This window comes from Heptranchias perlo, chromosome 1 (assembly GCF_035084215.1).
Source record: "Heptranchias perlo isolate sHepPer1 chromosome 1, sHepPer1.hap1, whole genome shotgun sequence".
Lineage (NCBI taxonomy): Eukaryota > Metazoa > Chordata > Chondrichthyes > Hexanchiformes > Hexanchidae > Heptranchias > Heptranchias perlo.
Genome location: NC_090325.1, coordinates 57,982,831 through 57,995,729, shown reverse-complemented (window position 1 = coordinate 57,995,729; position 12,899 = coordinate 57,982,831). Strand labels below are relative to the sequence as shown.

The 12,899-nt window shown below is 41.5% G+C and overlaps 1 protein-coding gene across 3 annotated transcripts in view; it reads right to left on the bottom strand.

Moving 5' to 3' along the window:
• LOC137322543 (protein unc-13 homolog B-like) overlaps positions 1 to 12,899 on the bottom strand; it is a 554,720-nt gene that overhangs the window by 103,925 nt on the left and 437,896 nt on the right. For all 3 annotated transcript variants that reach the window (XM_067985478.1, XM_067985470.1, XM_067985475.1), the window contains 3 exons: positions 11,493 to 11,627; positions 9,997 to 10,130; positions 8,802 to 8,887 (listed from right to left, as the gene is read on the bottom strand). In XM_067985478.1, coding sequence (XP_067841579.1) covers positions 8,802 to 8,887; positions 9,997 to 10,130; positions 11,493 to 11,627 — 355 coding nt within the window. The remainder of the gene's footprint in view (positions 1 to 8,801; positions 8,888 to 9,996; positions 10,131 to 11,492; positions 11,628 to 12,899) is intronic.

The following is a 12,899-nucleotide window of genomic DNA, read 5'->3' as shown; positions in this document are numbered from 1 at the left end:
ATATATATATATATATATATATATAGTAAACTAGATAAGCCAAATATCCTAGGATTAGCTGTATTTCCTGCAGCATTCCTTCTTTTTTTCGCCCTTACCTGGGATCGTGCCTAATTCTGGAGCCCTGCCAGTGGGATGTGATTTCAGTTCATTTTCTGTTCATTGGGTTTCCCAGTTCATTGCCATCCCTGGGTCCTTTTCCACTGAGGTAGAGTTGTCCTGATCTTGGGATCTGCTACATTGGTAGCCTGCACAGGGCGAGGTGGCTACTGTAGGGCTGGAGTGCCTGGGAGATCCCAGTCAAATTGGAGGGGGGTTAATGTCCTGCAGACCCTTGCCCGGGACCCCCTCCCTCCGTGTGCTGCAGTTGCTAATGTTTGAAGTGCTGGGGCGTGGGGATGGATAGGGGGCTGATAGCAGCTCATCAGTACCTGATGTAGTGGTGGAGCAGGGTTGCCAACTCTGGTTGGAGGCATTCTTGAAGACCACATGATGTTGGACCATGTGACTTCTGCAAATGTTATTGAATTTATCGAATAAAGGTTGGGTCCCCTGTAGTTGAGAATTTTTATTTGGTTTTGTGAGAAGTTCTAAGAACCAGGAGGTCACCCGTGAGCAGGCGAAGAAGGGAAACTGTGGGCGGGGAAAAGGGCAAACCATTTTCTCCCCCCTCCCGAGTCCCCAGCTCTCCCCACCCCACCTTGAATTCTCATTCCCCAGCTCTCCCGTCCCCCCAAGCCCCCACCCTCCAGCACCACCCCACCGCTGAGCCTCCAGCTCTCCCCCGAAACCCCCAGTCTCCAGCTCGACCCCGAGCCCCCATTTCCCAACCTTCCTCTCCCAAGAACCCATTCTCCAATGCCCCACTCTCCCTCTCCCCTCGAGCTCCCATTTCCCAATCTTCCTCTCCCTCCTACTCTAGGGCCTCCCGCGATTTCAGGCCCCCCCTGCGATTTCAGGCCCCACTCCCGCGGTCACAGGCCCCCATAGCGGTTACACCTGCACTTATCTGCATGTCCCGTGTTTTAAGTTGTACATGGACTTACAAATGGTGCATTGAAGGCTGTCCATAGTTCGTAATTTGCGAGTGTCTGTGGTTCAAGATGCAGCTTGTATCTACTACAATGTAAGTTATTTGGGACCGTCAATTAGTATCCGTTTTTTGCAGGTGTCCATTTTTTTTGTACAGGTTTCACTATATTTGAGATTCTCTGCTTCAGGTAATTACAATATAAGTAAACTGCCTCCATGAATCAAGAAGTCTCAGGCTGTTTGGGGGATTACTTTCATTCAATGTCACAAATGGAGCCGCTAATTAGAAATTAGCTCAAATCATCACTACCAAGATTCTATTAAGACACTGCAGGAAATTTAACTACGAGCTTTAAGCACTGAGCTTGGTGAGAGTTGGGTGAATCTACTAAACAGAGTGACTTGCTAAACAGAGTGGCGACAGGAATTTGGTGAGAGTGAGCATTAGGTGCTCGCAATTTAAACCAAGGGGCAACAGTAAATAAGTAAATACTCTGTGCCTCTATTAATGAAGCCCAGGATCCCATATGCTTTTTTAAAAAAAAAGCCTTCTCAGCTTGTCCTGCCAACTTCAAAGATTTGTGTACATACACCCCCAGGCATCTTTGTTCCTGTACCCCCTTTAAAATTGTATCATTTAGTTTAAAACAATAGCAAAATACTGCGGGTGCTGGAAATCTGAAATAAAAACAGAAGATGCTGGAAAAGCTCAGCAAGTGAGGCAGCATCTGTAGAGAAAGAAACAGAGTTAACGTTTCAGGTCGAAGACCTGTTGTCAGAACATTTAGTTTATAGTGCCTCTCCTCATTCTTCCTACCAAAATGCATCACTTCACACTTCCCTGAATTAAATTTCATCTGCCATGTATCTGCCCATTTCACCAGTCCGTCTATATCCTTCTGAAGTCTGTTACTATCCTCCACATTGTTCACTACATTTCCGACTTTCGTGTCATCTACAAACTTCGAAATTATACCCCCTATACCTCAGTCCAGGTCATTAGTACATACCAAAAGGAGCAGTGGTCCTAATACCGACCCCTGGGAAACTGCACTGTATACTTCCCTCTAGTCTGAAAAACAACTGTTCACAACCACTTTCTGCTTTCTGTGCCTTAGCCAATTTTGTATCCATGCTGCCACTGTCCCTTTAATCCCATGGGCTTTAATTTTGCAAACAGGTCTATTACGTGGTACTTCATCAAATGCCTTTTGAAAGTCCACATATACTCTCTCTCTGCATCTTTGTGTTATGACCGCTTGTGTATTCAGTAGTCTTGGATGTAATGCTTCTCTGTCTGAACACCATCCACTCCTTTGATTGCTTTGATTATATCTCTGCCGAGGTGTGATAACGGGCAGTTGGAAAGATTATCTGTAATCACCAGGCATTGTTCTCTGACTATATATGGTGTGCCTTTATGGAATCCTACACTCACCTGACGAAGGAGGAAAGCTCCGAAAGCTTGTGATTTCAAATAAAGTTGTTGGACTATAACCTGGTGTTGTAAGACTCCTTACATTTGTCCACCTCAGTCCATCACCGGCATCTCCACATCTGGATCGGATGACTTTTCTACTTTAAGTACTGTCAAATCTTTTGAGTACCTCCTCTTTATCTATTTTTATCCTATCCAATATTGCTACTACCTCCTTCTTTACTGCTACAATGGCAGCATCCTTTTCTCTAGTGAAGACAGAGGCGAAGTATTCATTTAGTTGCTCAGCCATGCCCTCTGCTTCCACAAGAAGATCTCCTTTATGTCTCTAATCGGTCCCACACTTCCTTTGTCTAGCTTTTTACTATTTATATGTTTATAAAAGACTTTTGGGTTATCTTTTATGTTAGCCACTAATCTGTTCTCATATACTCTCTTTGTCCTTCTTATTGCCTTTTTTTAGATCTCCTCTGTACTTTGAATTCAGCCTGGTTCTCTACTGTATTATTAATCTTACATTTGTCATAAGCCTCCTTTTTCTGTTTCATTTTAATCTCTATATCTTTAGTCATCCAGGGAGCTCTAACGTTGGATGCCCTTCCTTTCCCCCCTTGTAGGGATGGTTCTACTCTGTACCCGAACCAACTCCTCCTTGAAGGCCTCCCATTGGTCAATTACTGTTTTGCCAAACAATTTTTGATTCCAATCCACCTGGGCACGATCCCTTTTTAACTCACTGAAATTTGCCCTCCTCCAGTTAAGCATTTTCACATTTGATTGTTTCTTGTCCTTTTCCATAACTATTCTAAACCTAATGATATTATGATCACTGTTCCCCAAATGCTCCCCCACTGAAACATGCTCCACCTGCCCCACTTCATTCCCCAGAACTTGGTCCAGCACTGTTTCCTTCCTCGTTGGGCTGGAAACACACGGTTCCAGAACGTTTTCTTGAACACATTTCAGAAATTCCTCCCCCTCTTTGCCCTTTACATTGTTGCTGTTTCAGTCTATATTGGGATAACTGAAGTCCCCCATTATCACTACTCTATAATTCTTGCATCTTACTGTATTTTGCCTTCCCACTATTTGGTGGCCTATAGTATACACCTAGTAGCGTAATAGCCTCTATTGTTCCTTAATTCTAACCAAATAGATTCTGTCTTTGATCTCTCAACTACATCATCCCTTTCCAGTGCTATAATAGTTTCTTTGATCAATACTGCCACCCCCTCCTTTCTGTCCTTCCCTATCTTTCCTGAATACCTTGTAGCCAGGAATATTCAGTACCCAATCCTTCCCTTCTCTGTTATTGCCACTATACCATAGTCCCATGTGGCGACTTGTACCTGCAGTTCACCAACCTTATTTACCACTCTACGTGCATTTACGTACATGTACTCCAAACTCATCCTAGACTGCCTTGCATTTGCCCCCTGTCTGATCCCTCCTGTTTCTAAACTATTCTTTACTCTAGTGCTACTTGTCCCTCCCAACCCTCTGTGCACCTTGTTTCTCCTCGAATGTTTCATCCTGGTGCCTATCCTCTGCCAAACTAATTTAAACCCTCCCCCACAGCACCAGTTAACCTCCCCGCAAGAACAGCTCTGTTGAGGTACAACCCGTCCGGTTTGAACAGATCCCGTCTGCCCCGGAACTGGTCCCAATGCCCCAGGAATCTGAAGCCTTCCCTCCTGCACCATTGCTCCAGCCACGTATTAACCAGTGGTATCCTACTATTCCTATACTCTCTAGCGCATGGCATCGGTTACTACCTTTGAGGTCCTGCTTTTTAACTTCCTCCCTATCTCCTAAAGCTCTGACTGCAGGACCTCGATAGAGGTAACAAAGGAATGGATGAGGGTTTCAGCAGCAGATGAGCCGCGGCAGGGGCGGAGACAGGCGATGTTGCGGAGGTGGAAGTAAGCGGTGTTGGTGATGGTGCGGACATGTGGTCAGAAGCTCAAGATCAAATATGATGCCAAGGTTGCGAACAATCTGGTTCAGCCTCAGACAGTGGCCAGGGAGAGGGATGAAGTTGGTGGCTAGGGAATAGGGTTTGTGGCATTAAACATTAAAGGGATCTGAATTGCATTCAATAAATATGTGATATTCATAAATAATAAATTGGAGTTAAGGGGATTCTAAAATAAAGAAGTTAAACAAAAAACAAGACTAAATAGTTACAAATTAACCTCAAATCAAGCTAAGTCCATCTACTGAATATAATCTAGATATAATACAATTACAAATAAATAAATAAATAAATAACCAACCAGAAATGGCAGTGCAGGGTATGTGTCGGATATGTGGGAGTTTGTGGACAGTAAGACTGTCCCAGATTGCCACATCTGCAGGAAATGTCTCTGCCTTGAGACACTCCAGCGAGTTAGAGACACTCTGACACATAAGGGAGGGGGGGAATTTTTGGATTTTTTTCTCCAGAGTACAGCCACACCTCAGAGGAAAGCACAGGTACAAGAGGGGGAGAGTGTGACTGTTAGTCAGCAGAGTAAGGGGAACCAAGGGGAAGTAGAGAAGAAGGTCCCGCAGACACTGGTTCTATCCATCAGGTACAATGTACTTGCTATCTGTGAGGATAAGGATGTAGGCTTTGGGGTGGATAGCCAGAATGCTAACCCTGGCACCATGGAGCAGGAGGCAGTCCAAGGCGGGAGGAGCAGAATAAAAATGTTGTAGTCATAGGGGATTCGATATTTATGGGGATAGATAGCATTCTCTGCAGTCGCGACCGAGAATTCAGGAAGGTGCATTTCCTACATGGTACAAGCATAAAGGATATCGCGGGGCAACTGGAGAGGAATTTAGAAACGGTGGGGAAAGATCCAGTTGTCGTAGCCCACGTTGGGCCCAACTGGCCTATGCCGGCGTTTATGCTCCACATGAGCATCCTCCCTCCCTACTTCATCTAACCCTATCAGCATACCCTTCTATTCCATTCTCCCTCATATGCTTATCTAGCTTCCCCTGAAATGTATCAATGCTATTTGCCTTAACTACTCCTTGCAGCAGTACGTTACACATTCTTACCACTCTTTGGTAAAGAAGTTTCTCCTGATTCCCTATTGGATTTATTAGTGACTATCTTATATTTATGACCTCTAGTTTTGGACTCCCCCACAAGTGCAAACATTTTCTCTATGTGTACCCTAACCAAACCTTTCATTATCTTAAAGTCCTCTATCATGTCACCCCTCAGCCTTCTCTTTTCTAGAGAAAAGAGCCCCAGCCTGTTCAGCCTTTCCTGATAAATATATCCTCTCAGTTCTGGTATCATCCTTGTGAATCTTTTTCACACCTTCTCCAATGCCTCTATATCCTTTTTAATATGGAGACCAGAACTCCAAGTACTCCAAGTGTAGTCTAACCAAGGTTCTATTCAAGTTTTAAGGTAGCTTTGCTGCTTTTCAATTCTATCCCTCTAGAAATGAACCCCAGTGCTTGGTTTGCCTTTTTTATGGCCTTATTAATCTGCATCGCTACTTTTAGTAATCTGTGTATCTGTACCCCGCGATCCCTCTGCTCCTCTACTCCATTTAGACTCTTATTATCCAAGCAGTATGTGGCCTCCTTATTCTTCCTACCAAAATGCACCACTTATCTATATTGAAATTCATTTGACAATTACGCCCATTCTACAAATTTACTAATGTCTTCTTGCATTTTGGCGCATTCTTCCTTTGTATTAAATGTATCCCCCCGTTTGTTGTCCGCAAATTTTGAAATTGTACTTCCAATTCCCAAGTCCTAATCATTAATGTAAATTGTGAACAACAGTGGTCCCAGCACAGATTCCTGTGGAACACCACTTCCCACTTTTGCCAGTCTGAGTAGCTACCCTTAGCCCCTACACACACTTTTCTACTTTATAGCCAGCTTGCTATCCATTCTACTACCCGTCCCTTGGTTCCACATGCTCTGACCTTAGTCATGAGTCTGCAGTATGTTATCTTGTCGAAGGCCTTTTGAAAATCCAAATATATTACATCTTCTGCATTACCCTTGTCTATTCTTCCTGGTGCTTCTATAAAGAATTCAATAAGGTTGGTCAAGCATGACTTTCCCTTCTGAAATCCGTGCTGACTATTCTTTATTATATTTTCGTTTTCTATATGTTTTTCTATTTTATCTTTGAGTAAAGATTCCATTGTCTTTCCTACCACCAACATTAAGCTAATTGGTCTATAGTTACCTGGACTTGTTCTTTCTCCCTTTTTAAATATAGGAATAACATTAGCTGTCCATCAGTCCTTTGGCACTATTCCCGTCTCTAATAAATCTTTGTATGTCGGTAATAGCGCCTTTGCTACCTCCTCCCAAACTTCTTTTAATATTTGTGGATGCAATCCATCTGGACCAGGGTTTTTTTTCCCTCTCTAAGTTTGATTAATTTATCAATTATCTTCCCCCTTTCTATCTTAAATGTTTTAATGTCTTTTTGATCTCCTCTTCTAATGTCATGCCTACCTTGTTAGTCTCCCTGGTAAATACTGAAGCGAAGTAACTATTCAATACTTCTGTCATTTCGCTATCATTACTTGTGAGTTTAACGTGTGCATCCTTTAGTGGCCCTATCCCGATTCTGATTTTTCTTTTGTTATTCATGTGTCTGTAGAATACTTTACTATTTATTTTTATATTCCTTGATAATTTAATTTTGTAGTTCCTCTTTGCTTTCCTAATTGTTTTTTTGACTTCTTTCCTAACCTCCTCATATTCCCCTTTATCATCCTCTCTGTTACTGTTTATGTACTGAGAGTGTGCCTTTTTTAGTTTCAATTTTACCCATATCTCTTTATTCATCCATGGTGTTTCATTATTGGCTAGTTTGTTCTTGTTTTTTTTTAAAAAAGGAATATATTTCTCTTGAATGCTTTGATCACCGTTTTAAATATTTCCCACTGCTGTTCTCTCTCTATCAGCCAAAGTTATTTTCCAGTTTAACTTCTCTAGATCCATTTTCATCCCCTCAAAATTAGCTTTTTTCCCAATCTATCACTTTGGTCTTTGTCTTACTTATGTCTTTCTCAATTATTATTTTAAATCTTATTAAGTTATGATTGCTATTGCCTAGATGTTCCCCTACACTTAATTCTCTTATCTGCTCTGGTTCATTTCCCATTACTAGATCCAGCAGTGATTCCTCTCTTGTTCGGCTGCTCACATACTAGGTAAGAAAGAAGTCCTCTACACACTGTAAAAACTCCATTCCCCTTTCCCCACCTGTTCTTGCAGTTTATCTGGGGGTAGTTGAAATCGCCCATAATTATTATTTGATGATGATTTTTACTCATTTCATAGATTTGTCTACATATTTCATCCTCCACTTCCCTTCCACCATTAGGTGGTCTGTAGAATATACCTATTAACATGATCGAACCCTTCTTATCGTTTGCCTCAATCCATATGGATTTTGTTTCTATCTTCATGTCTTCATGTTACTTATCTCCCTTTTTTCTTTTGCCATAACGTTGTCTCTAATTAGGGATTAGACTACACTTTCTGAATATACTTAAAGATACTCATGGTCAAAATTAGTATAAATGTATCAGACTTAGATGATGTAATGAAATAGAATAGCATCTGCACACATAATAACATTTGAAGCTTCAACTCCTTCCAACTATCATAGCTTTATTTAAATAGTGAAGCAGAAAATTTCATAATAAGAACACAACCTAGTTGCCTAGCAGCAGAGCAATTGGGTCTCAACTAGGAGACCCACGTTCAAATCCCAGTCTTGAATAGCTTTTACACTTATCATCTCTGAATTGCCTGAAAGGGGAAGAGAGAGCACAGAAAGGGATCGCCTCCAATACTGCTCAAGCTGTACCAATGGCTTTCTGAAGATTTCTACAAGCTGGGTTTTCCTATGCTCAGCTAAATATAGAAGGGATGTAAGTAGGAGTCAGAAGAGGGAAATAGAAAATTGGAAAATTTGTGAAATTACAGAAAATAACCTGAAAAACTGATGAGATTTTATCTCTTTACTCTACCATAAAATGGAGCTACGATTCTGTCCACAATTACCTTTTGCCAGTTGTGTATTTTTTTTTAAATGAGAAACTCACATCCAGAAGATGTGAATATGGTGACAATATAATTGCCAAGCTTTATCAATTAGAAATAGTACAACAGCGACATTACATACACTCCATGTTGCAGATATTCCAGTATAGCTCTCTGAGGCTAACTAATGCAGACAAAATAATTCTGATTGTTGCTCCTTTTTAAAATTGGATAAATAGAAAAAGTGGTTCCTTACTATATCACTGTTCAAATAAAATGAGTGTTGGAGCTTGTCACATACCTTCCATTGCATATTTCATGTCCTGTGCAAAGAGGTTCCACATTACTTCTGCACTTATCTTGCCTACATTAAGCTCCTGAGGAAACCTGAAATTGAGGGGAAATGTAATTTGAGAGAAATAGAATTCGGGGACAAAATTGGTCAGGTGCAGAAAACAGATATATAGCCAAAACACCTATAATGTGTAACAAGTCTAGTAATTTATGAGCTAATACCAGAAAAGTAACCAGGAAAGCTGCCAGATTGCCATAAAAACTCAATTGGTTCACTAATGTCCTTCAGCAAAGGAAGCCTACCACCTCTACCCTGTCTGGCCTACATGTGACTCCAGTCCAACACTACGAGCTCGATCCTTAATGCCTTCTGAAGTGGCCTAACAAGCTACTCAGTTGTAAAAACAATCACTACAGAGTTGAAAAATAAAATACAAATCAGACAATGCTAATGACAACGACCCTGTCATCTTAGCAGGACAAGATTTAGGCAATCTCAACCCAGCTCACCCTGCAAACCTCCCGTCACTCACATCAGGGGGTTGGTGCCCACATTGGGATAACTGTCCCACATTCAAGATTAGATTGGATAGGTGCATAGCACATTGAAATAATGTTTCCGCAGATCAGTTTTGAATTTACCTCCCTTCAAGTTCAGGCCATCTCCCCTGGTTCAACTGTTCTGGACAAGATAAAACTGCTAGTCATGGTCCACATCATTTAGTCTCTTTAGAATCTTTAAAACAACAATCATATCACTTCTCAACCTTCTCTTTTGCAGTGAGAACAAGCCCAATTTACATAATTATTCCTCATAATCCAATCCCTCCATCCCGTCAATCATTCTGCTTGCTCGTTTCTGTATTCTTTCAATAGCTGCAATATCCTTTTTGTACTGTGCTGACCAGAACTGTCCACAGTATTCTAAGGGTGGTCGCACAAATGATTTATAAAGTGGCAGGATTACCTCACTATTTCGACTCAATACTGACCTTTTGATACATCCCAACATCTGATTTGCTTTACTCACTGCCACTGTGCATTGTTGCGATAGCTTCAATTTATTGTCAATTAGGACATCCAGATTGCTTTCATTTTCCGTGCAATGCTCAAAATTTACTTGATCTATTAGCGTGCCAGCTCAGGAGATTAAATGGTTTTCATTGTACTGTACATTAATTATTAAAGTGAGTCCTGCTTACTGATTAAGGACCGGGGTGTATGAATTCTTATCCTCTTCAATAATGGAGACTATAAGAGTGATGAGTTTAGGCCAGAAATCCAAATTCTTTATACTGGGTCCCTGCTCCTCAGGAGGCAGTTCTTGCTTTTTGTTCTATGAAAGAAGAAACATATGCAGCATTCAAAATACTGAAAACCTGGCAAAAAGACAAGTTGTACAGAGTGCAAGAAATACATAGCTGAAACTTGCCAACTCATTTGGTGCACTTTAGTGTTCCATTGCCCAGTACTGATATCCTGCACCTTGATGAGCGCAAAAGTTATACAATTTTCTCCCCTTTACCCCTCCTTGCTGAGGTATAGGTCCATGGGTGTTCACTGTGCAAATGGCCATTCTTCATATGCAAACCTAGACAGTATGGAGAGTCTATTCCACTGTGGAAGCATTACAGCTAATCCTGTCCTCACTTGGACTTCTTGACCGGCAATGGTTACCAAGGACATAAGCACTGGGTGATTTTCCATTCCCTAACATAGGTGAGCTGAGACCAATTTTTACATCCCTTTCAACTGCACAGAGCAGGCATTGAATCTGGACTTTAAAAAAATATTGTTGAGTGTGTAAACTAAAATCAGTTATTACTCACTATCATTTCCCTAATATGGTCAAGAGAATTAAATACCACCATTAAATCAAAACAACACCATATTATTTCCCCATTTATTTGGTGAGAATAGTGCTATGTATAGTTTGGTTAGATCAAAGAAAAGAAAATAATTTCAGAGTTATATGCCATTTTAAAATTATTAAGATTTATACTCATACTCCTGCTTGCTGACCATTTCTCCTCTGTGAAGCACCTTGGGATGTTTAATAGATTAAAGGAGCTATATAAATAAAAGTAGTTGTTGTTGCTGTTGTGGTCAATTTGAGGCAATATGCCATTGCAGGGCCCAGTCAGCAGAAGGGTCAGTTTGGGTTCTGAAGAATTCAATGAGAAATTTGTCTGGGTAGATTGGGGCACCAAGTCCCCATGAGCTTTTCTTAGAAGGGGGGGAATGAGCAGTCAGCTTATAATCATTTGATTTCTGACCTAACTTCCAAGCTATAGAGGGAGGTATCGTAGCTGACAAATTTTTTTATTGATTTCAGTTGGGTCACTGGTACTTTTTCCATCTGTTTTAAGAACTTAAGAACGTAAGAAATAGGAGCAGGAGTAGGCCATATTGCCCCTCGAGCCTGCTCCACCATTCAATAAGATCATGGCTGATCTTCGACTTCAACTCCACTTTTGCAAACTGAAGTAATGGCTTTACTCTTCTTGTTTATACAAGCTTGTTTCCCAAACTGTCCCTATGGTCACAGTGTTTTACCTTGGTGTAGTGGCATAACCTCTATCCAATGTAGGGAGGTTAGAATTGTACCCTAGGTACTGAACACTTCACACATCCTTAACTGTTAAAATTGGAAATATTTTGTTAGCTTGCAAAGGTGATTGTTAAATTTGTGACTTACTGGATCAGTCTGATATTCTCGACTGTACAGTTCATGGCAGTTGTTGAAAATATATTCATAGGTGGAATTGAGGCAAGCTTTCACACAATCCTTCACCACTTGACTGGCTCGAGGTGGGCTCTGCAATTCTTGCACCTAAGCAAAAAAAGTTTATAGACAGGTTTCCCATTTTTTTGTATGTTCTAATACACTGGAAATTAATATTTGCACCGGTTCAAATAAAACTAGACAGAAAAGCAAATAAAAAATAATGCTATTTAACATTTTTAATTAAATTCTGCTCAATTAAAAAGATAGTAGCAATGTTATACTGAACTGTAAATCAAATGACTGCAGGGATCACTTCATGTGGTTCAGGACACGGTTGTAGCTGTCACAATACTGTACTATAAAGTCATACTTGTCAAAATTAGACAGGATGCTATCATGCAGCTCTCCACAGCACACTACAAATCTGCCAAGAGGCAGACAGAAATGTCCTTAGCTACACACTCATACATCTGAGCCCTGAAATTCCTTAGAATATTTTGAGCAATTGTGTACAAACCAGATCAGGGTAAATAACAGAGTGGGACCCAGATCAACTGTGTACTGCCCCTTTTTGTGGCCATAGTTTGGCTCTCAAAGGAGGAGGTGGTGTGGGAAGCATAGGGAGAGAGACAAAGGTGAGATTTGGTGATAAAGGCCACATCATTACAGCAGTGGCTTGCATGGGGTATGTGGTGGAAGGTAGAGCCAGGCAGGGAGGCTTCAGTAAAGGGCAAGGTGTTGCCACCTGAGTGCCAAGATTCAGTCAAAACCATAATGCCAGAGCAATCGTCCACAACAAGGTTATGGATGGCACGGGCCACGCGAGCGAATGGAACTCTGGAGGATAATATGTCAAGGGGCAGTTTTGTGATGCAAAAGCAGAGTCCGAAGGGACAGTGGTAAGTTGGATGAGAAGGAAGTTGGTGAGATTGATCTCCAGTGGGCACGTTGGGTGGAAAGATTGGTGAGATAGGAGGATGGGGCAGTAAGATTGCTGCCATAAGGGAACAGCCATGAGTGCCTTGAAGCACCCTTCGAAGAATACCAAAAGACACAGATGATAAGCTGTGGGCTTATCCAAGGGGGATTCAAACCTGGGATGGCAGCAGGAGAGTAGGAAGGCAGAGGAGTAGTGATGGGTTGGAGTGGGGATTGAGAGGGGGCAAAGGAACTTACAAGAAAGAAATGAAAGGTGGAATGGCTGGGAAGCAAGAGAGAAGAGCCTGAGAGGGGCCAAGAGAAAAAAAAGAGACAGAAGTAATGGGCTTGGATCAGAAGCAGCAGCCATAATGCACACATGAATGAATACGGAGGAAATTCAGGTTGCAGAAGCATGGCAGGGATTGTGACAGACTTGTCTTGGTCGTAAACAGAGGA